This window comes from Epinephelus lanceolatus, chromosome 2 (genome assembly GCF_041903045.1).
Source record: "Epinephelus lanceolatus isolate andai-2023 chromosome 2, ASM4190304v1, whole genome shotgun sequence".
NCBI lineage: Eukaryota > Metazoa > Chordata > Actinopteri > Perciformes > Serranidae > Epinephelus > Epinephelus lanceolatus.
The window spans coordinates 16,057,306-16,081,801 of record NC_135735.1 but is presented as its reverse complement, the minus strand read 5'-3'; the positions used below and the strand labels follow the sequence as shown (position 1 = coordinate 16,081,801).

Genomic DNA, 24,496 nt, shown 5'->3' with positions numbered 1-24,496 from the left:
GTCAGAACCATCAAAGGACTGAAATGTCATGTTTATTCCACAGTTAATGTCACTGTTGCCTCATGGGGAAACAATGCAGAATTTAATATTGGTGCCCCTCTTCACGGCATCACACAGGCAATAAAAGTAAGTCTCATTTCTCAGATCTTCATGTCAGATCTTTCCAGTGAATTTTATCTGGTGACAAACAGATAAAACTTCAGAGAAAAACACATCGAATTAACAAAAGTATCCATATCCAATTTTAATCGTCATTTCAGAATAATTGTATACTGTCTAAAAATAATACATGTAGCTAACAAGTCCTGTTTTGAAGACTCATTTGGCCTTTTGACTGTTGCCATTTTGGATTTTTGGAGGGAGAAGTGACCATATTTGGATGAGAGGGTGGAGCTGTGGAGGAGCAAGGGCAGATCCAGCCATTTAAAGCGCCCACCTCTTTAATTGTGCATAACTTTAACCCTTAATGAAATGTAAATGGGTGAGTAAAATAAAAAGTCACTCCTCTTACAACTGTGATTAGACTTAGACTTTGTTGTCCCCTTGAGGAAATTATTTTCCACAGCACCATCTCCATTCCCCAATGTCCACCAAAGAACAGAACAAGACACACATCTGGAAACACACATTAGAAAACAGACAAACAAAACAGTGTCAACACTTAACAGAGTCCACACTCAGGGTAAGGGTAAGATTAGCTTTAGAGACAACATTTTTGTACCAGGCTGTAAACATGTTTATTTCTGCTGTAAAGTTGGGCATTTTAACATTTGGGTCTATGGGGATTGACTCGATTCTGAAGCCAGCCTCAAGTGGCCATTAGAGGAACTGCAGTTTTTGGCACCTGCGCATTAGCTTCATTTTCCAGAGGTTGCTGCTTGAAGAATAATATATTGAAGTAAATATCTTAGTCATTTTTATGTCTTCGGCTTTCACAGTTTACACATCGAAATTATTATTATTATTATTATTTTTTAATGTATCCATATATTAACTGGGGTGGCTTGTAGATGAGCGTGAAGCAGTAGGGATGAGATTCAGCACCTCCAAGTCTGAGGCCATGCTTCTCAGCAAGAAAATGGTGGAATGACCCCTCTGGGTTGGGAGAGAGTTACTGCCCCAAGCGAAGGAGTGAAAGTTGTTAATGAGTGAGGATAAAATGGAGTGTGAGATGGACAGGCAATTATGCAGGCGCTGTGGCAGACTGTCGTGGTGAAGAGTGAGCTGAGCCGGGAGGCAAAGCTCTTGATTTACCAGTCCATCTACATCCCAAACCTCCCCTATGGTCATGAGCTTTGGGTGGTGAGAAAGATTAAGATCACTGATACAAGCGGCGGAAATAAGTTTCACCCACAGGGTGGCTGGGCTCAGCTTACAGATAGTGTGAGGAGCTCAGACATCTGTAAGGATCTTGGAAGTAGAGCCGCTGTTATTTCATATTGAATGGGGCCAATTAAGGTGGTTTGGACATCAGATCAGGATGCCTTCTGGGCTCTTCCCGTTAGAGGTTTTCTGGGCACGTCCAACTGGTCGTAGACCCCAGGGCAGATTCAGAACACACTGGAGGGATTATATATCTCATCTGGCCTTGAAACGTCTCATTATCCCCCAGGAGGAGCTGGAAAACATTGCTGGGGAGAGGGACACCTTGAATACCTCGCTCAGCCTGCTGCCCCCGCGACCCAGCCCTCAGATGAGCAGATGAAATTGGAAATGGATACATTAAATTCACCCAACAACCTTTATTTCAAATTATTTGATTTAGAAAATGCTTCTTGCGTATTTTGATGCAAGAAATAAATGAGATTAAGTTAAAGTGATTCTAAGAAATGCTGTGTTTTTCTTTTTTTTTTTTTACTTTTGCTTTGAAACATGTGTTGTGTTACTATTTTGTGGTATAATACAAAGCAAACATGGTAAATTTGAAAAAGGTATTTTCTTTATTCTGTATGTGGCAAAGTAATCTTTTCTAAAATTTGCCCTGCTTGTTGCTGTTGGCTTGAATGAGGACAGGAAGAGCTTGCTTTATTATATTTCCAGGTTTCTTTAGTGTGTAAAACTGTTTCATGATGAAGCGCACACTGTTTTCCTTTCAGCCATTGTGCTGCATTGAGGTAAAATAACATAAGGTTTTCATGCAGTTTGATGTCCTGCTATATGGTATTGAATGTTCCTGACAGCAGAGCTTGAGAGATGTGGATGTCATTATTTCTTTTGACACCTTGGGGACTTCATAGATAACCAGGTGTGGATCAATAACTGAAAATCTTTATGACTGAAGCAACAGAGTGCCTTATATAATGGTGATACACGCATCAGATGCAGTCTTAGGTAAGATACAGTCTGATCGTGTTGTTTATATTACATTTACAAAATGGCAAACTTTCCAAACATTCTTACGCCCACATACTTCTGGCCAGATATTGTGTCATCCCCATCATTCATCAAAAACTTTACCTGTGTGTGGCTTGGTTAAGATATATTGAACATTTTTGTTTCATGTTTCTAAATGATGTGTGACAAACGACAGCTCCATGGATGGTTTATCGAGCACTGCTGATTCTGTCCTTCAGGGACAAATTTAGATTTTTCAAACAAAGGTGATTAGTATCTAACGCTAGAGAATACACTAGAAGCCTCATGACTATTGTGAGTGACTGAAATTAAGATGATCACACCCTTTTGAGCACACATGTAACAGCCATTAACCAGGTATTTGGATGTTTCCAGATTATTGTTTAGTTTGATAAACAGTTTGTTGAGAGAGAACATTGGAAATGAGGGGTATTGGTTTAGAAGTTAAAGGTGAGTACAAGGTAGCCAGGTATCAAACCTTAATCATTATCATCTTCTTATCCATAGTCAGACACTAGCCTTACGTGCGATGGCTTGGCAAGCAACTTCGTTCTGACAACTCTGCAAGCAAACCGTGATGCCGTTTTACTTTGTAGACAAGTGTGGAAAACGCTGGTCAGAAAATGGGTCCTCATACAAGCAGGTTTAGTTTTAAGATGTCTCATTTTCAGCAATGTAAAATGGAGCAGAGGTTGAAGAAATTCAAAGCAGCAACATAAAAAAAATACAGCTTTGTATTGCTGCCATGACCCGGATTCAAACCAGGGTTGCTGCGGCCACAACACAGACTGCTCACCACTACATAATAACAGCCATTCGGGTTATTGAGTTCCTTGTTGCTTTGAGAGCATATGTGGAGCTCTTGATATTAAACCAACCTTCTTCAGGGAGAAATGTAGTTTTTCAAAGAAGATGTAACACTAGAAAAAACAGCAGAGGCCTCATGACAGCTGTGAGTGACTGAAATTAAAGGCTTGAGACCCCTTTTGCCAGACATTGAACAGCCATTTACCCAGCATCTGGATGTTTCTAGATTCAAATTTACTTTGATGGACTGTTTGTGGAGGAGCAACATTGGAAATGAGCAGCAAGTCATTTTCAAGTTAAAGGCCAGGAGACACACCTAATATCTTCTGATTCATAGTCTGATACATTGTCCATTGAGCCAGTAACCATACATACAACCAACCAGGGGAACAGCTTATTTGTCACAGCTCTACAGCCAAAATGTTTTTCACTCTGGAGAATGCTGGTCAACATTTGGGTCCCCATGCAGGAATTATCTTGAAATGTCCCTGGAACACTGGAAACAGGAGTACACAAGCAGTGCAGCAAGGGGGAGACAAAACTCCTTGTAACTTTAGACCTGTTAAGTATTGTGTATTATATCATCTGGAATATGCAGTGTTCACCAGTTCTTGTCTGAAATAAATACAATATCATATTTTACTTTTTATCAAACATCATGATATTTTGTCATTTTAAGATGGGTGCAATATCAGTTTTGATGTCAACAAAAGAGGGAGAACATATTCTGTGTGCTTTAATGTTTGGACGGTGTAGATCAGCAGCAGTGCCAGAGAGAAAAATAGGTATACCAGACTGGAAATCAATACATTCACCAAGCAATGACAGTAAATGAAGCACATTTACACCTGTTTTATGAGAAGCCCTGTTTACCTCCACTGTCATCAACAAGCTGCTGCAGGTCAAACATCATCAGAGAAGAGTTCACCTGGAAGCTGAAATTCAACACTAACTTCTCTGCTGCTATCCGGCTAACAAAAAAACTGTCAGATATTAAATTGAAGGTAATTAATATTAAAAGTATTTGGAAGTGGCAGCAGTTACAGCCTTGACTCTGTGTCAGGAGTCCTCTCAGATTTGCACGTGTATGAAGCAATTTCTCAAATTCCTCTTTTCAAAACTGCTCAAACTGTCAGATTTCATGGTGATCGAGAATGAAAAGCTCCTTGTCATTGGACTCATTGATCACATACTATGACTTTATTTCAGGGTTTTTGACGACAAACTATACTATGATTTTTTTTATGATTTTTGACGACATACTATACTATGATATTTTTTCATGAATTTTGATGACACACTATACTATGACTTTTTTCATGATTTTTTACAACATACTATACTATGACTTTTTTTGTGATTTTTGATGACATACTATACTATGACTTTTCTTTCGGGGTTTTTCACGACATACTATACTATGACGTTTTTTGATGATTTTTGATCACACACTATACTGTGACTTTTTTCATGATCTATGACGACATACTGTACTATGACTTTTGACAACATACTATACTATGACTTTTTTCATGATCTTTGATGACATACTATACTATGACTTTTTTCACGATCTTTGACGACATACTATACTATGACGTTTTTTCATGATCTTTGACGACATACTATACTATGACTTTTTTGAATTATTTTTTATGGCATACTATTATATGACTTTTTTTGATGATTTTTGACGACATACTATAATATGACTTTTTTTCATGATTTTTGACGACATACTATACTGTGCCTTTTTTAATAATTTCTGATGACATACTATATTAGGTCGACTTTTTGTTAATGATTTTTGGCGACATACTATACTATGACTTTTTTAATGATTTTTGACGACATACTACACTATGACTTTTTTCATAATTTTTGGGGACATACTATACTATGAATTTTCTTTTGCGATTTTTGACGACATAGTATACTATGATGTTTTTTCATGATTTTTGACAACATATTATACTGTGACTTTTTCATGATCTATGACGACATACTATACTATGACTTTTTTCATGATTTTTGACGACATACTATACTATGACTTTTTTTCATGATTTTTGATGACATACTATACTGTGACTTTTTTTTCATTATTTTGGACGACATACTATACTATGACTTTTTTCACGATCTTTGACGACATACTATACTATGACTTTTTTGAATTATTTTTTATGGCATACTATTATATGATTTTTTTTGATGATTTTTGACGACATACTCTACTATGATGGTTTTTGATGATTTTTGATGACATACTATACTGTGCCTTTTTTTTCATGATTTTTGACGACATACTATACTGTGCCTTTTTAAATAATTTTTGATGACATACTATACTAGGTCGACTTTTTGTTAATGATTTTTGGCGACATACTATACTATGACTTTTTTAATGATTGTTGACAATATGCTTTAATATGACTTTTTTCATGATCTTTGACGACATACTACATACACTATGACTTTTTTCATAATTTCTGACGACATACTATACTATGAATTTTCTTTTGCGATTTTTGACGACATAGTATACTATGACGTTTTTTCATGATTTTTGACGACATACTATGCTATGACTTTTTTCACGATCTTTGACGACATACTATACTATGACTTTTTTGAATTATTTTTTATGGCATACTATTATATGACTTTTTTGATGATTTTTGACGACATACTATAATATGACTTTTTTTTCATGATTTTTGACGACATACTATACTGTGCCTTTTTTAATGATTTTTGATGACATACTATACTAGGTCGACTTTTTGTTAATGATTTTTGGCAACATACTATACTATGACTTTTTTAATGATTTTTGACGACATGCTATAATATGACTTTTTTCATGATCTTTGACGGCATACTACACTATGACTTTTTTCATAATTTTTGGGGACATACTATACTATGAATTTTCTTTTGCGATTTTTGACGACATATTATACTATGACTTTTTTGCATGATTTTTAATGGCATACTATACTGTGACTTTTTTTTCATTATTTTTGATGACATACTATACTATGACTTTTTTGATGATTTTTGATCACATACTATACTATGACTTTTTTGATGATTTTTGATCACATACTATACTATGACTTTTTTTCATGTTTTTTGACGACATACTATACTATGACTTTTTTTTCATGATTTTTAATGACACACTATACTATGACGTTTTTTCATGAATTTTGATGACATACTATACTATGACTTTTTTTAATGATTTTTTATGGCATACTATATTGTGACTTTTTTTCATTATTTTGGATGGCATACTATACTATGACTTTTTTTCATGATTTTTGATGGCATACTATACTATGACTTTTTTCACGATCTTTGACAACATACTATACTATGACTTTTTTTCATGATTTTTAATGACACACTATACTATGACTTTTTTTCTTGTTTTTTTTTTTTTACTACGTCCATGCCATGACGTACTTTGAGGTCCTTGGGCATAGGTCTTTTCTTTGTTCCAGAGGCCTGGCTGAAAACTAAAGGGGACAGGTTGTCTGCTGTCAGGGCCCCGAGGCTCTGGAACAGTCTGCCCGAGGAAATCAGGTCAGTCGAGTTAGTGATCTCTTCTAAGTCCCTTCTTAATATACTTTTATTAGAGACCCTTCACTGGTTTGAGTTTTAAGTTAATTTAAACTAAGGGTGTCAAACATACGGTCCTGGGGCTAGAACTGGCCTGCCAGAGGGTCCAATCTGGCCCACTAGATGACCTTGCACCCCCTAATAGTGATGATGCGCTTGTGAAGTGGTGCAAGGTTTCAGAAGTAAGTTAAACACTGAGTAGCTTCCTTCATGTAAAATGTGGCTTCAGAGGCAGTGTTTTTATCAGTTCTTTAAAAAGTTGTTTTCATGTCTTGTCTGTTTTAATTATTGACATGTAAAGCACTTTGTAACTCTGTTTTGAGAAGCACATTATAAATAAAGATGATGATGATGATGATGATGATGATGATGACGATGACGAAGATAATGATGGTGATGATGATGATGATGATGATGACGATGACGATGATGATGAAGATGATGATGATGACGATGACGATGACGATGAACATGAACATGAACATAAACATGAACATGATGATGAACTCTCCTCTTTGGCTTTGTCTTTGCCTGTATTTCACTGTAAATGTTATGTTGTAGTATTGTATTGAATTATTCCACGCTCAGTAATCTTACGCTTACTGTTTTAATTCTAATTCTTTTAATTCCTCTCCCTTGTCAAATAAACAAGTAAATAAATAAAATCAGTTTTTGCTTCTTCTGTTTAATCACAAAAACACATTAGATTCAAGGATTTTAAGCAATCAACACAAACGCTTCCAAAGATGGTGAATATTTGTAGAGACTGTATGTAGATGAAATCATACAAACAAGATGATCAGGTTACAACGTGTCTTTCTGAAGAAACAACATTTAATTTATTGTTCACTGAACTGCTACGGAGTAAGAGATTTTGAGAATAAAGTCACAATATTAAGAGAATAAAGTTGTGACTTAATGACAAGCCACACTACTTCAAGAAAGAGTTGTCATATTACGAGAATGAAGGTGTAATTTTAAAAGAAATGAATAAAACCCTCATATATTTATGCAAGAAAGTCAGGTGACATGGTATGAATAGCGACCCTGGTGACAGTCCCGTTCATTAATCATTCATCCATCACATCTTCTCTCTGTCAGGGAGTTTGTCATTTTTTTTACCATGTCATCTGACTTTCTGGCATAAATATGAGTGTTTCTGGTAAATTTATGAGTTTAATTACATAATATTAGGACTTTCTTCTTGTAAAATCATGACTTTATCCTTAAAATAGTATGACTTTATTCTCATTAAATCACCTCTTTATTTTTGTAATATTGTGATTTTTTCCCCCAGCACAATTAGGACTTTATTCTTGCAATATTATGACTTCATTCTCAAAATCTGATTTATTTTTCTCAATGTGACCCTTATACTCCATCATGAACAATGTAATTTCCCATGACAGAATTTAGCAGCCCTTGATGGCCATGATGTGTGCAACAAGTTTAAAAGCTTCTCCAAAGTTGTGTTTTGCACCCTTTTAAGCCCCAGTGAGATCTGTACTCCACTATTTTGAAAAACAAGAGAAAATTGATTTATGAAGATTAAAAAACAGTGCATCCATCAGAAGATAAGCAATAATCCATAAATTCATCGCAGATTCAAATTATAAAAATAATCTTTTAATGTAAACTACATATTCAGTGCACAAAGAACAAAGGTACAAATCATAAACTTTAAACATTGATTGAAATAAAATGTAAACATGTTAAAAAATCAATTAACATGGTCATGTGAGTTAATATCTTCTTAATTAGTTAAAGTGATCGGCATAAATAGGACTGTAAATAAATTATGAGCCTTTTTTCTCTGCCTCCAAACATCCTTGGTGAGCAGGTTGTCGTAATTCCCCCCCCTGTGGACTTCTACATGGATCATTTGCATCTGTGAATAAAAGAGAGACCATTTAGAAATATAAAATAAGCACGAATTCAGACAAAGTAGAGCTCAGAAAGCCTAGATGAACCTGAACTCAGCAGGAGTTTTAGATCACTTTGTTCATTCTGTTCGTTATGCATGTCTGATCAGCTGCTGGGAATACGCTTTTATTTACCTGAAACTTTTATTTTTGCTTTTATTTTTCTTCTTTTTTTTGTATTTCCCAGCATGTTTTCCTTATAACAATTTTCCTTTCAACATTTCCCACCAGTTCCATGGCTCGGTCTTTTGTGTGTCTAATGTCCCTTTTGAGTACAGACTGGAACATTTAACATATCCATGGTAAACAAGCAGATTATCATACGAAAGCCTCCCTCTGGTCTACCTGCAGGAGGCCTGATGAAAACGTTGATTTCTCTGGGCGCAGATGGAAGAGTTGAGATGACAGCGATGGATCAGTCTCGGCTGCAGAGTTGGCACAGGTCTGGGAAGACAGTCACAGCGCTCGACGTCTATCTCACAGTCAGGCATCCATGAACTGAGTGGTAACTCTGAGCAGGAGGTAATAATGGTGTTAGAAAGTCACAAAGACAGTGTACAAGAAATGTCTTCTCATTTTGTTAAGTGAATCTCTGTATTGTAACATATATCACTTCCATACTTTGATAATTAACTTATAGTATATTCACTTCACTTTAATGTTTCAGTAAGCCTGCTGATGTTCAAATTAAAACATTGTATTAAATATAATTTGATATACAATATGTTTAGTATTTTTGAGCTTACTGCTAACATCAGCATGTTAATACACTCACAAAGACAATGCTGACATGCCGATGCTTCACTGTAGTAGATATAATGTATGGTGGCTGACAAGGGCAAACGCGCCACAATGGCCCAAAACATTTCCATTGCTGCAGCTTCAGAAACTGTTCCAGTTCAAAAACACATACAAAAATCCAAAACAAATACAACAACAGAAACATCCTGAAACTGAAAATGTGTGCTGCTGAAAGCCGAACCAAATAGATTAACAGCACACACTCAGGAAATACAGAAATGATGCAAAGTCGAAAACACATAAACCCCAAAAACAAATGGAACAGAAAAACACTGCATATCCAAACATAATGAAAACCGAGCACTTAGTAGAACAACATGATTGTCAGTTTGAGAGAGAGACCAGACAAGTGAGTGTGTTTGTGAGTGTGTTTGTGTTTAAAGCCAGAGGAAAAGTTAAGTAAAGAAGCAACATAAAAAGGTACAAAATTCTTTTCATATTAGGCCTCATTCTTCTCGTAAATGTGTTGCTCTTTTATAATACAGTGAAAACCACATACAGTGATCACAGTTACAGTGATCAACTGATTATATGAAACATCTTGGGAAAATTTTGGGACACAATCCTTCCTAATACAAATGCTGTTTAAATAATTCACTTATTGAGACCAAGTAGTCTGCTTACAGTGTTCATTTTGGGTCTTTTTATACATGACAATGTATGGAAAAAGTGTTAAAAGCTTGCAGTCACCTGTCTGCTTCCAGCTGGCTACCTGAGGCTGGTGCTGCACACACACTGAAATCATGACATAAAAAAGAAATAGAAAGATCCATTCCCCTCAAAGCTTATGGCAAACTGCCTAAATCAAGCCAGAGAGATGCAGCAGTCAAACTCTGTGTTCTTCAGACTACCTTCTGGAGTCTACTCAACGATGAGAAGCTAGTGATGGAGACCAAGCAGCAACCCATGGGCCTGAAAACTGAAGCCAACCCAGAAGTGCCAAAAACTGCAGTTCCTCAAACGGCCACTTGAGGGTGGCTCCAGGAGTCATTTCCCATAGACGCCCATGTTAAAGTGCCCACTTAACAGAAGGAATAAAACAGCCTGATACAAAAAATGATTTTGGTCTCGAAAGCTAATTTCAACATTCATGACAACTGTACAGGGGGTGAGTTTATTATAATTCACCCATTTACATTTTATAAGGGCCCAGAATTATGCATATTTACGGGTGGGGCAACTTGACTGACAGACTGTCTGCGAGGCATCACCACGGTCTCTGAGGCAGATCCAACCTTCCCTCCATCAGAGCTCCAATATGGTCATTTCTGGCTCTAAAAAACAGAGATGGTGATGGCCGAAATGCCAGACTTGAGGCTTCAAAATGGCCAATGTCCAATACAGTCTGTAATAAAAAATATGCTGTTTCATCTGGTCTGTCTCTCAGGTTTGAAAACGAAGCTGTTCCACTTACAGGCCTAGAAACCTGGAGGACTTCCGTAGTGTTCACTGGATATGCAGCATTTTTTCTGTTTCATTTGTTTTCGTTTGTTTTCATTTGTTTGCGTGTTTTTGATTTTGCATCATTTCTATTTGCAGTTTGTTTGCTGTTAACATATTTGTTTTGTCTTTCTGCAATCATTTTTTTCATTTGCAGGATGTTTCTGTTGTTGCCTTTACCCTAGTCTCGCTCACCAGACCTTTCTCAAGAAAAGAAAGGTCTGGCTGGGCCGACTCTCACTTTAAGATTGGAGAAAAAAACGCCCTGGCTTTTTTTATTTCTTTCAACCAATCACAATCGTTCTGGGCGGTGCCACAGTAACAGTGTGCTTGCAAAAATATTGCTGGGGGGAAACAGGTTTTGGTGTAACACGCCCACAAAAATATCGCCTACAGGACGCGAACCATGGCAGAAAAATGGCTACATCCCCGCAAGATCAAACACAGCAAAAGTTAGTAAAGGATGTGTTGAAAACTGCTATACAACCAGAGGTGGTAGGGCGGGACTTCAGCGGGTGGCTCGTTCCGCCCAATGAGAGGCTGATCTATGCAGCGAACTTCCGCACACTCAGACTACCTTTACCCTTGTTGGCCACCATAATATTTATCACCATGTTCACCATCTTAGCTTCATGTGTTAGCATGCTATCATTTACTAATTAGCACAGTGCAGCTAAGTCTGATTTGGATGTCATTATTTTTGCAGGTGTTTGGTGATTAACGAAATGTAATTGAATTCGTCTTCAAGACGTTATGAATGTCTGTTCACAATTTTGTGCCAGTCCAGTCAACAGTTGTTGAGATACACACCTTCTGTGCTGGAAGGGTAAGGTATGCATCTGTCAGATGAACAATCCCAAATCAGCCCACTGGCACAAAGTCTCCTGGAGTCCTCTGCCTCTGACCGCTGGCCCATCGGAGAGCAGCTGCCAATCAACCACATGGATTGGAACACAAATAAAAACAATAAATTGAGAATTAAGATTGACCAATGTTTTGGACTCACCCACTGCTCCCCTGAAGTTCAGCATTACGTCGTATTATGGCAGGCTCCATGCACTGGCACTCTGTATGATTAGCTACTTTTATTAGCACGGGCTCTGGTACAAACTTGAAGGGAATCACACTCAGGACCTGAAATGCACAGAATCACACAAACTCAGAGTGTTTGAGAGCTAGTGCTGCTGTTGCAATGCTGCAACCCTCAGAAAATAGTTAAATAATAAGGTTAAAAGGATATCCATGTGATCACAAACTTGTTTACTCACAGTTTTATTCACATATACAGTCGTTGTGTTTCTGCAGGTGACTCCTTCTTGGTTGCAGCAGCCACTGCACCTGTCAGTAAGAAAACAAATTCACATCAGGGTAAAGTGATGTGCATAAAAAAAATTATGTAAGTTCTTTCAGTTGACTCTGGGGAGTTAAGGCTTGTCATGTTTATGAGAGTTTTCATAAAAGCTCTTGTTTGGTCAGAGGTCAAACTGAATCTGAATGGCCCCCAAGAAGTGCCCTGGGCTTTAAATCCCATTTTGTAGATGCCAAACAGTGGAATTACAACACACAGGCTCATCACGTGATGCCACTGGGTCCAAAAAGACTTCTTCCCATCAACTTACAATGAGAAAGAGACATCTCTAAATCAGTGGATACATTTTTTTCATGTCAACCCCTGCTAAATGACTCATTTCAGGATTTGACTCCACTCGGTCTGATAATATTTGGACAGTCTGGAAGAGCCGCAAGAATACATCATTTTAACACCATTTAAGTTAGCAGAATGCTAGGCCGCTAATCTCTAGCGCACTTGTTCTGTGGGCCCAATGATGTGGACAAAGCACTGATCATCCTGGTAAACAGATGGAACAGAAAATGGTTTGGGGGCCACCCAGCACCCTATTGGGGACCAGATTTAGCCTGCAAGCCATGAGTTGAGTATTGCTGCCTTTGAAGGTGGAAGGTAGGATGCAGGGACAGTGCCACAGTATTAGGCCTGATGAACCACGTTAACGTCTTGGGTCGTGTCAAACAAACCTGTGGACGGACACACAAGGTGGCTTGAAGAACATTGAGGGGTCGGTGCCAAGCTCCTTGGCCACGTCGACACACGTTTCCCTCGGCATGCACTGAGTCCGCTGCCACTCTTCATCTATGGCTAAATGGCAGAAACACAACATTCATAACCACATCAACACACATGTGTAGACTAACACGTAACATGTACTGAATGTTTTATCTGACCTTTGAGTATCTCCAGGCTGTAAGATTCGGCAGCGTAGCGTGTCGAGCGGTGTGAGCCCACTGAAGGTGGAGAAGAGAGGGTCTCTGGCTGCTGCAGTCTCAGACGACACTTCCACAACTTCCAGTCTGGAAAGTCTGCGAGCCTCAGCAGTTCATCCAGGCTGGAGGCTGACCGCACCTTCCTTTCCCACTGCTTCGCTTCCTGCTGGGATCACAGTCAAATATCCTTCAATGTTTTGCATTAACATAAAAAAACCTCTTCAATGTTGGTCTCAATTTCACTTGATGTCACTGTGTCTGTCTATTTGACAATACTGGTCTCTCTCGGTCCACCACTGTGGTCCAGACTGGAATATCTCAACAACTATTCGATGGATTGGCATAAAATTTGGTTCAGATATCCACGGTACCAGGAGAATCAGTCCAACTTTGGTGATGCGCTTAGGTGTTTTCTAGCAGCAACATTGAGATGACGTTTTTGGTTCAGAGGACAATATCTTGGCAAATATTAAAGAGACTGCTGTATAACTTCTCTCAGACATTCTTGGTCCCCAGAGGATGAATCCTACAGACACAGGTAATCGTAATCTTCATACATTTCCTCTGTCCTCTACTGCTTAAGGTTGTTTGGTTCAGAGTTAACTGTCTCAGCAACTATTGGATGTCTTGTAACTGAATTTTGTACAGACATTCATTGTCCCTATCTCCTACATATCACACTCAGAATTGATACAGTCAGATAAAATAGTGAGGGGTAAACGTGGGACACTGTGTAGAAGAAGAAGAAGAAGATATACTTTATTAATCCCCAAGGGGAAATTCAATTTTTTCACTCTGTTGTCATATACACAGGCCCGAAATACACACACATGCACAAAGAGACCTGAACATGTACAGTATTAAATGGAGAGATGTCAGAGCAAGGGGGCTGTCCATGGACAGGTGCCCCGAGCAGTTGGGGGATCAGTGCCTTACTCAAGGGCACCTCCACAGTGCCCAGGAGGTGAACTGGCACCTCTTGAGCTACTAGTCCACACTCCGTATTTGGTCGGGATGGGGACTTGAACCGGCGACCTTCTGATTCACAACCCAGAGCTACTACCATCCCATGTAGTAAAGAAGGAGTAATTTCAGACACAGTCAAATCTGCATTGACTCAGCGTTCGCAAATTGGCAAATGTCTTGACCTGACGGGGACTTTGTCTGTAAGCTATATCCAATAAGAGCACCAGACACGGGTTGAGGACAGGGTAAGGGTATGGTCACACATTAGGTTCTGGTAGCAAGGCAAAATCGCATCTTGGTATCGCAGTTCAACTTTGGCAAGCTCTGACCAGTCTCAACCAATAGTGTGTGGAGGAAACACTGACTGTTGCTGTGTCTAACAAGTTGATATTGTATGATACTGGACACGAAACATACAAACAGCCCCACATGAGAGATGCTGTCTGGCTGGCAGTGAGTCAGGGGACAGGCATGGAACGCAAGTAAATGGAAAATGTACCAATAACCTCATACTTCATGGTATTCATTAGCAAGCTAGCTAACATTAGCTTGCAAGTAAGCTTTCTGTGTGTCTTAAAATCCGGCACTGCCTGCATTCAGCATAAATGTTGCTTCTGCAATCGGTGGTTACTTTCCTGCAATTGCTCATGGGTGCTCGGACCCAAAAGTGGCAGTGTGACGTTTTAACAGGTGTGTATGTGGTTGACAGGAAGACAGAAAGCAACAGAGAGAGGGTAAGACAGGGTGGAAGGTGGAATATTACATGCAATGTTTCTGTAACTGGGAATGTTGTTTGGTCACTCTTTGATACTGAAGCTGAGACAACAATTTGTGTCGTGTGATCAGTAGAGCAACTTGACTTTGGAAGTTATGTAATGTGAACTCAGCTGAAGTACAGCATCACAGAGCCACTAATGTTCAGAGCTATTCAAGCAAGCATGTTAGAAATAATAAAGTACTGTATAATACAGTATGTGCATTATTTTTTCCCAGCGTCTGAGTTGATGCTTGCTGTAGCGTGGTTACTTGGAGCACTCGGCATGATGTCACACACATTAGACAGAGTGTGATTATCAACAGCTGCTGCAGCAAATTTGTGTGTCTGCTCTGGTCTGCCTCTCCATCTCTGAATGCAGCTCATTCTGAAGCCTCATGACTCTGCTACCAAAGAGTATACATTCATGTACAGTAGAAGCATGACATGCAGCGGGATTTAAACCCCGGGACATCTGACAAATATGGGCCTCAGCCAACCACACCACCATCACGCTCTTTAAGAGGAGGCAGCAGCAGTGGGAGAAAACCATAAAACCACCTGTCATGCTACATCAGATGGGTTCCCATGATGATGTAAAGCAGAACAAAATGGAAGCTGGACAGATTGGATCTGTAGGGTTTGAAATTTTTACTGTTTTTGTTTTAACTTGTCGGCATTTTAAGAGAGTAGAAGAGGAGAGGTTCATTTGCGAGGCAGGAATAGCCAGAACCTGATACCGGATGGCCCGTCTACAAACATCAGAGAGGACAGTCATGGAATATTGCACTTGTCTGCACAGTGTTTGCTTTATATCCCCTGGACATCTGTAACGATCAGAGCCCTCTGATGTGTTCAGTGTGTTGCAGAACGGAGGGTGGGGCAGGTTTGGCTGGCTGACTGCTTCCACTTAAATCAGAGAAACAACAGCAGAAAATAGGAAGGTTTCCCCTCCACAATTTCTACCAGGGGATAGACCCACTAATGAGAAACAGAGCGGGAGAGTGCCTGAGAAAGGGATGACAGGAAATGGAGGTAAAGAAGGGGAAAGTTTAAACAGAGAACGAGTGGAGAGAGGCAACAATGACAGCCAGATAAAAAAAAAAAAAAAAAATTAGAGTGAAATGGTTCAATAATCCCTCTGACGCAGATATGATTATGGCATGCTTTTACTCCTTTTAGCCACATATGAGTGCTCACATGATGACTGTCAATTTTGGTTTCAGTGGACAGTGAGCACATGTGAGTGTAGCTGCACTGAAGGAAAGACAACACTGCAAAAAATGAGTGTAATCAAGCATCAGTAATACAAAAGCAATGCGATGTTTTAACTTCTGCTCTCCAGACAAAGTAATATAATATATCAAAGTTATTTTAGTACCAAGGAAAACTGGTTTTCCAGGAAATCTGTTGTTATACATCAGATACAAATTACAGGAGGCTTGTTACTTGCATGCACTTGAAGACATAAAGGCTTCACGCCACACTTACCCTACTTCCTCCCTCTGTGTGCATGCTGTGGCCCACGTTTATCCAGCTCAGCTCCACCAACAGAGTCACCAAACAGGAGAATCTACACAGAGTCCGTTTAATCTTCATCATTATCCCTTGGCTCTGCCCGCAGTCTGTGAGAAGCACTCTGCAGTATGAACTTGTCTCCTTTTTCTTCTTGCCGAAAGGAACTTAGAGGTGGCTGCCTCTCTGACTCCCAGACCAGCTGAGTCCCTCAGACCACACACACACTCTCAGTCCTCTCAGTGCAGGTATGTGTAACACAAACTCTTGATCTTTCCAGCTGCACAGTAAAGAGCGTGTGTGTGTGTGTGAGAGTGTGTGAGCCAGACGTAACCTGTCGCAGCAACCCAGACGCCCACCAGCCAAATGGAGAAGGTTAAAGAGGCTTTAAAACATGCACCTCTCACTGCAGATGCTTTGATGCAGAACCTGAGGTGTCCTGTGAAATAACGAGGCGGGCACAAGTCAGAAGCTGAAAATCACCTCAGAAAAAAAAATAAATTCAAGATCCCCTTGAGGACTTCTCATCAGCACACACTCTGATGTCAGACTGGATTGTGAGGTATTTCTACATGAACAGATTCCTCTGTGTTTCTTCTTTATATATCCACCTCCTAAAAAAAAAAAAAGTCTGCTGACTCCTGGCTTCCCCCTTAATGGCTAATTTCAGTGGTTACGATATCTGTATGTTAAACTTCCCTTCTGTCAGTCCGCCAGATCCTGCTGTGGTCTGTCCATGCATAAAGGCCCTGAGGTGCAAGAGCAGCCACACAATTCCTTCCACTAAGATGTGGGCTGATTCTGGAGGAGCTATGAGAAGCTAAAGTAATAGTCTGTCTTGGTGTCTGTGTCTCTCCCACTGCTGCTGGTCCTGCTGCCTCAAAGCACGCCCTTTTTATTTGCTTGTGTGTTCCCGTCTTTATTTTTAATGTCTGTTTGTCAAGTGATCAAGTCCCCTGCCTGTTAAATCCCATATCAGTGTCTTTTCCTCTGGGGCTGCCAAACCGCACACAGCCGCAGATTCGTAACATGTGTTTTAAATGTGATCCAGACTTCCGTAACGTGTGAGGGGGAATCAGATGCCAGCAACACCCCTGTCCCACAGACACCCCACCCACTCGCCCATCCAGGCCCATTTGACTCAGGATGTAATCTGCTGGGAACAAACATAACGGAGGGAAAATGAGAACAACATCCTGAATTTGTATGCAAATAAGGGCATCTTTTTCTGTCTGCTGCAAAAGAATGAACATAATAATTGTGAAAAAACAATATTTGGGGTATGTAGGGTTTTTGTTGTTGTTTTACCGCAGCTGGATAAATTAGGATAATGTGGTGCACAAATGTGTGTCATCAAAGATCTGTAAAACCTTTACACCTTATTTCACTTCATAACAATAATATATGGAAGAAACTCACAGTTTCATAACTTTGAAACCACAGAAGGAAAATGTAATAAAGCTTAAATTTAACAAGGGGAGTGGAGAGTAGTTAGAAGCACATTTTCCTTAAAAACTATATTTTACAAGGGAGAGATGGTAAACTGCTATTGTGCTAACAATGGGACATGAAGCACTTGGACGTGCAACATGTCAAAATAGATGCTGGAAAGTACTAAATGTCCTGTAAACATGTACAGTGTCACCCTGGTCACGGTTTTGTTTACTGCTAGGACTTAAGTGAGTGGAAGATGAACTGAAGTGTTTTCGGGTAGCTGTGTCCTCAGTAATGTCATGAAGAACTGGCAGTTAACAGGAACTGTGGAGTTCAAGTGAAAGACCAAGAAAACTTTCTGAGAGAGCTGCTCATAGGATTGTTAAAAGGCAAATCAAAATTCCTGTTTGACTACAAAAGACCTACAGAAAGATTTATCAGACTCTGGAGTGGTGGTGCACTGTTCTACTGTGCAGCGACAACTGTACAAATATGATCTTCATGGAAGAGTCATCAGAAGAAAACCTTTCCTGTGTCCTCACTACAAAATCCAGTATCAGATATTTGCAAAGGAACATCTGAACAAGCCTGGTGCTTTTTGGAAACATGTCCTGTGGACTGGTGAAGTTAAAATATAAGTTTTTGGATGCAATGAGCAAAGGTATGATCTGAGAAAAAGGGACACAGATTTTCATGAAAAGAACACCTGTCCAAGAGAGGTAAACACAGGGTCCCCAAAGGGTCATGCTTTGGGCTTGTGCTGCAGCCAGTGGCACAGGGAACATTTCACAGTTAGAGTACAGAATAATTTACAGATGATGTAAAGAATTACATCTTCTGTAAAAGCTGAAGATAAAGAGGAGGATGGCTTCTACAACAGGACCATGATCCTAAACACACCTCGAAATCCACAATGGACGACCTCAAGAGGAGCAGTCTGAATGTTTTGCCATGGCCCTCAGTCCCCCAAGCTAACCATCATTAAAAATCTGTGGATAGACCTCAAAGAGCAGTGCGTGAAGACGGAACTGAATGACATTTAGCTGGCTACAAAAAGTATTTAAAAGCTGTGATACTTGCCAAAGCGGGCACTATTATGTCCTGACCATGCAGGGTGGCCAGACTTTTGCATCAGGCCTTTTTCCTTTTTTGTTATTTTGAAACCGGAAAAGATTGAAATGAAAAAGACATCTTGCTTAAAATACTAAAGAAATGTGTCATCTTTAACTTTTTGTCTTTTGGCAATCAGTTAATCTTTTACTTTGACGACATTTTGACCCAGGGTGCCCAAACTTTTGCATACCACTGTATCTTGAAAAAAAATATCCAGATTTCACAAGTCAAACTTTTGCCTATGTTTTTTTAATTTTTGATTTATTATCACACATTTAATGCAAACATTTTCACCAGGGACACGAGTGCACAAACAGTCACTGACCTTTGACCTCTGGTTTACAGCCCTTTCTGCCAGTCTAGTAGTTCCTGATCTCTTCCTCTGTGGTTATTACAAACATTCTGAAGAGCAGATACACAACACAGGAAAGTATTACTTTACAGGTATTAATTAAAGGCATACCAGGCAGGATTTTCCTAAACAATATATAGACTCACACGTAAGTAATTCCTCTCTTATGACCTATTAGCAACATTCGGTGGTGTCTGTGTCTGCAGAGATCTGCCCTCTGCCTGTATTCTGTTATTTTGTTCTTATTTTGGCTTGTTTGTGATGTTTCTGCGGGTAAACCTTTGGATAGAGCTGTGCAGCCTCGAGCCAAAGGCAGCGTGAGATCGGGACTCTATAAAAACGTAGCAACCAGCCTACTTTCTCCTCTGCTCTGTGGATGCCAGCTGCAGATCTGTGTGTCTGTTTGATTGAGGGCAAGGTTGAACCACATTCATACACACATAGTGGAGAAGCCAAGCGGACAGGATGAAACACTTTAGCTGAATTCACACAAAATCCAACAATGCCACACCTTCCTGCAGGGTTGTGCAAAGGTAAGGGTGTGTTCATTTGTGCTTCGAAGCTGTGAAACAATCAGAATCAGATTCTTTTCTTGATTCTTGTTAGTGCCACTCATTTACTCTGTGGCTTGCATGATCTCTGCTGCTCTCTCTGTATCTTATAAAGATATATATATTTGTATTAGAGGTTCAAAAAATGCATTTGCACATTGGGAACGATTTGATTTTAAATGAAAATATTGAGAAACCTTATATGCCAAAGGCTTTTCTGATTTTTTATCATTTCATTTTAAATGAAAGTAGGTTGTCTTTAACCATTTAGCAGTCTGGAGACTGAGAGAGCAACATCTGCCTGGTTAGCACAAGCTAACAAAACAGCAGTGGCTAACATCTGACACGTAAACGATCCCACACTCACGCAGACACTGAAACTGCTCAACTTTGTCGTTAAACCCGTTAATGACCATGGAGTAACAGTAGCTGTGTGACAAAATTACTTGGTGCACCTCACACAGATGCTAAACGGTGCTTCCGGCGACTTTTTAGTCAGCAGGCAATTTGTTAAATTTTAGCAAGGGATGGACCTCAATTACCACAACAATTTCAAAAATTGTTTTTCGAATTAGTCCCGTAGACACAAAAACATCAGAAAATGGGGTCCAGGTTTAAAAAATACCGCACTCTCCCCTTTAATTGTAATGACAGTGAAATGGAAAAAGAAACTGAAATGTCGTGCTGGGAAGGTTCTTCACATTTAAGTCTAAGTCATGTTAGGGAAAAGCCACACAATACACTTGATTAGGCTTGTGGTCTTTGGGCTCCTTTTGATGTATTTCTGAAAACAAATGGGAGTCTATGACTTCTGGTAGTCAGCGTTTCTCGCTTGGTGAAACAAAAAAAACCACACTGGCACAGTAAAGTCTTGATGGCAAATCAGCATGGGTGCAGATCTGATGACAAGTTTGGAGGGGACAGAATCAGTTGTGATTTTTTTTTTAATTGCACGCATGCAAATCATGCCCACAGAGCACTTGAGATTGCCAGCATATTTCACGATTTCATAGAGGCTCATCACCATCAGTCATTCAAAAAGCACTACAAAGAGAATCATATGCTTACCTTTACTGTTTATTTCTCTTAAACAGCCAGTAGTACATGGAGCCAGCCATCACTCTCCTTTTCACTGCCTCGCTGTTAGTTAATGCTACTTCTTGTTTCAGGGTCTCAGGCATGTTATGTCCACTCACGTTCTCATCTCTCGACTCTCACAGATTCCCAATTCTCCTCCTCATCTTCCCTTTCTCCCAGTATATGGGACTACTGTATACATCAGTGGATATGGATGATTGAGCCCCTAACTGAGCTTGGTTAAACCAGCTGATCATGTTTTTACAGAGCCAGAAATGCTAGTATTAGTACAGTTCTAAGAGCACAATAAACACTTACAAGTTACACAAGTTGACCCAACAAAATCAGATTCATTTAAATAATTAATACATTTCTTAAATATCAATCATAATTTAGATTTGTGGGTACAATTTGTGTTTGTAAAAATGGGGGGGGGGGGGGCGCATGTCCCCCCTGCACCTCTCCTTTGTGCGAGGAGGAACAGGAGGAGCACTGCCGGAGCCCTACAGAATGACCTCCAGCAGGCTACTGGTGTGCATGTTTCTGACCAAACTGTCAGAAACAGACGTCCTCTAGTGGGACCTGTGCTCACAGCCCAGCACCATGCAGCTTGATTGGCATTCACCCGAGAACACCAGAATTGGCAGGTCAGATAAGAACAGGTCTCGCGAGATTTCAGCCGCGCTTTGGAAAGCAGAGCTAAATGGTAAACAAACATGGCAGCACACCGGTAAGGTAAGACAACACGTTTACATGTCGTTTTCTATATGTTCTCTGACATTTATCCTAACGATATGAGGCGGTCTTTGTGGAAAAAAAGCTTGTTTAGTGGACTAACTTTGAACTTGAAGGTTGCCCGTTCACTTACGTTTTAACAGGTCTGACGCTACTATGCGCCCCGGCTGTATCTAGGCTAACGGCTAACATGCTAACTATTATTTTTATGTCACTAGTCACTTGAAACAAATTTAGGACGATAGGAGACAGGTTGAAATAAACTGAAATTTCCCTTTAAGTATGTTAGTACAGTACTTGAGTAAATGTACCTACATGGTTACATTCCACCACTGGGTACCACATTTCTATGTATTTGTAAACCACTGTGTGCAACATAGAAATAAAGGCATCTGCATGTTTCAGACATTTTGACCTGATTTTTGCACTCTGTTTGCACGCTGCAACACACACAATACTGACAGTAAACCCTGAGAAAGCCAGACACTTCCACTTGCGGTCGATGCATTCATCAAAGCCAGCTGGTCCTGATTTGGCCAGACTACATGTAGAGTTGGAGACTTAAAATTCAAATAACTTCTTTAATCTCAGCAGCCAATTTCATCTTCTCATGTCATCAAAACATCTGCCAGCTATTATAGCCCGACTGAGAGATCCTGCAGTGTTACGATGGAGAGTAATCAAATCATAATGAAATTTTATGAAAAATATTAAAAGGGGAATTCTGACTGAAAACAAAAGGTTTCAACAAACTGAGAAAGTCTCTGAAAATGAGTTCACTGTCTAAAAAGGTTCGCTCTCATGCGAGGGGAATACCCTGATCACACAATGTCGTCCATGAACCAGGAAATGCATTATTTCATGGTATGTCAAACAGCATCTCTGATACATCAGGGCGCAGTTATAATATGTGGGTAAGTTGACTGATATGAAGCCAAACTCTGAGATGGTTATATTTTATACACAGTAGAACGCTAATTTTTCCACTGATGTTGGGTAAACTTCAGATTGAACTGGACCGGTCTATGAATCCATCAAGCTTTAAAGCAGAACACATGGTTCTGCTGGCTGAACGTAGAAGGGAAGTTGCGATTGGACCGAGATCACACACATATTTGTAACATAGATATGGCAGCAGGAAGAGCAGAGAGGGAAAACACACTGAAAAGAGTCCACATATCCAACTAAAGAATGTTTGTATCACTAGTGATTTCTCCTCCATCTTATAGTAATCTGAAGTGTTGAACGATAGGAGACAGGCGATGCACCGTATGTATCTGTAAGGGTTCATCGTAGGGAAATACATGTGTTTGGGAAGTACTGAACATATCACTGAATAAATGAGACTTGGATTATGCTGCACAAGTTGTAAAAGTTTGTAACATTTCTGCTGCCCACAAATTGTCCAACATTTTTAATGCACAGTTAAAAGATTACTTCACCCGCAAAATGACCAGTTGTACATCAATTACTTTGCATGTTACCTTGAAAACTCGAAACATCCTTTTACAAACTTGCTTACGACTCGTGTGTCTAATTTATCCAGTTGTATGCATTTTGCAAAATAATTACAATATAAAACACATCTACCAATGAATAGCATTCCCTGAGCGTGCCTTAGCATGCACATGCATACGAGCTCCGCTTGAGCAGAGTTCAAACACATGCATGTGATCAGGCACGCTACTCGGCCTTACATGACACCGTTTGTACAGATGTGTTTAAATTATAAGTGTATGTGTTTGGGAAGTACTGAGCATACGACTAGATAAATGAGACATGGATTATACTCCATGACTTGAGTGAGAGTTTGTACACAGATGTTTTGTTAAAGTTTTGCTGTAGTTAAATTTATGAAGATTGATTGTGTTTTTTGGATTCTCCATCCACTGTGAAGATATAGGAAAGACAACGTTTTCTTCATGAATTCAACATAACACGGGATGAGGAACTGATAAACAAATGGTCATTTTGCAGGTAAAGTATTCTTATAACCTGCAATAAAAACTTTGGCCACTTGTGGGCAGCAGTTGTGAACACAGCCCAGCATTGACCTGATCACCATTTCATTTTGGCTCTGTATTTATTCAATATTGTTTATGTTTTGTAATTGCAGCGTAATGTTATTGTTATCCTAAACTTTTTAAATTTACACTCTTCCCCCTTTGTATTGCAGTTGTTGCACAGCAATTTCACCCAAGATAAATAAAGTTTTACCTTAAGTAGCAAACAGTTGCTTCTTTACACACTAAGCAGTACAGAAACACATTTCCATAGCTCTTTGGTCTCTACCCTCTCCTGAGGGAAATATCTAGTGCTTTAGCTACTAAATGCTCCTCCATGTTCAGCAGCTAGTTGCTAACGGTGCCTGTCAGCTGTTTGGTGCTGAACAGGTGACCAGGTAGTGTAGGCCTACCTTTGGTTTAAAGAGCTTTTTCCTCCTGCTGAAAATAATACTATGAGAGCAGTGAGAATCCACACAGTGACATTTCGGGCTGGACAGCTTAGCAAAGAGCTGAATTTCTGAGGCTCTCTAAAGCTGACCACAGCTGCAGATTCAGGGGGTGATTATCTGTATGTTCATCACCACAAGTTTCACATTGTTTTCACATTGTTATAATGAAAGTCTTGATAGCCACTTTAAATACAATTACTCCCCCAACAGTTGAGCTTATAGGACTTGCTACAATCCCAAAGAGTAGTCAGCACTTGCCTGGTGTCTTGTGTCTTGAGTGGGAGAGGGGTAATCACTTCATCAGTGTCA

At 39.6% G+C, this 24,496-nt stretch overlaps 1 protein-coding gene across 2 annotated transcripts; it reads right to left on the bottom strand.

Moving 5' to 3' along the window:
* Positions 1 to 8,396: 8,396 nt before the first annotated feature.
* vegfd (vascular endothelial growth factor D) lies at positions 8,397 to 17,524 on the bottom strand. 2 transcript variants are annotated; one of them, XM_033619718.2, is made up of 8 exons: positions 16,447 to 17,524; positions 13,197 to 13,401; positions 12,990 to 13,110; positions 12,224 to 12,293; positions 11,962 to 12,089; positions 11,766 to 11,881; positions 9,060 to 9,225; positions 8,397 to 8,680 (listed from the first exon to the last, which is right to left on the bottom strand). In XM_033619718.2, exons 1-8 carry the CDS (start codon positions 16,555 to 16,557, stop codon positions 8,671 to 8,673), a joined length of 927 nt encoding a protein of 308 aa, XP_033475609.1. In that variant the 5' UTR covers positions 16,558 to 17,524; the 3' UTR covers positions 8,397 to 8,670. The 2 variants fall into 2 exon arrangements, with proteins under 2 accessions (XP_033475609.1, XP_033475619.1); XM_033619728.2 differs by having other exon boundaries at positions 13,197 to 13,398; positions 16,447 to 17,523.
* Between the last annotated feature and the right edge of the window lie 6,972 nt (positions 17,525 to 24,496).

Bases quoted from the DNA above. Each gene is read 5' to 3' on its own strand.
- vegfd (XM_033619718.2), bottom strand. From the start codon at position 16,557: ATGATGAAGATTAAACGGACTCTGTGTAGATTCTCCTGTTTGGTGACT. The intron at 13,111-13,196 runs GTCAGATAAAAC...TCTGCCATTTAG, and splicing joins CAGCCTGGAGATACTCAAAG to CCATAGATGAAGAGTGGCAG. The intron at 12,294-12,989 runs GTTTGTTTGACA...TCTTACTGACAG, and splicing joins CCTTGTGTGTCCGTCCACAG to GTGCAGTGGCTGCTGCAACC.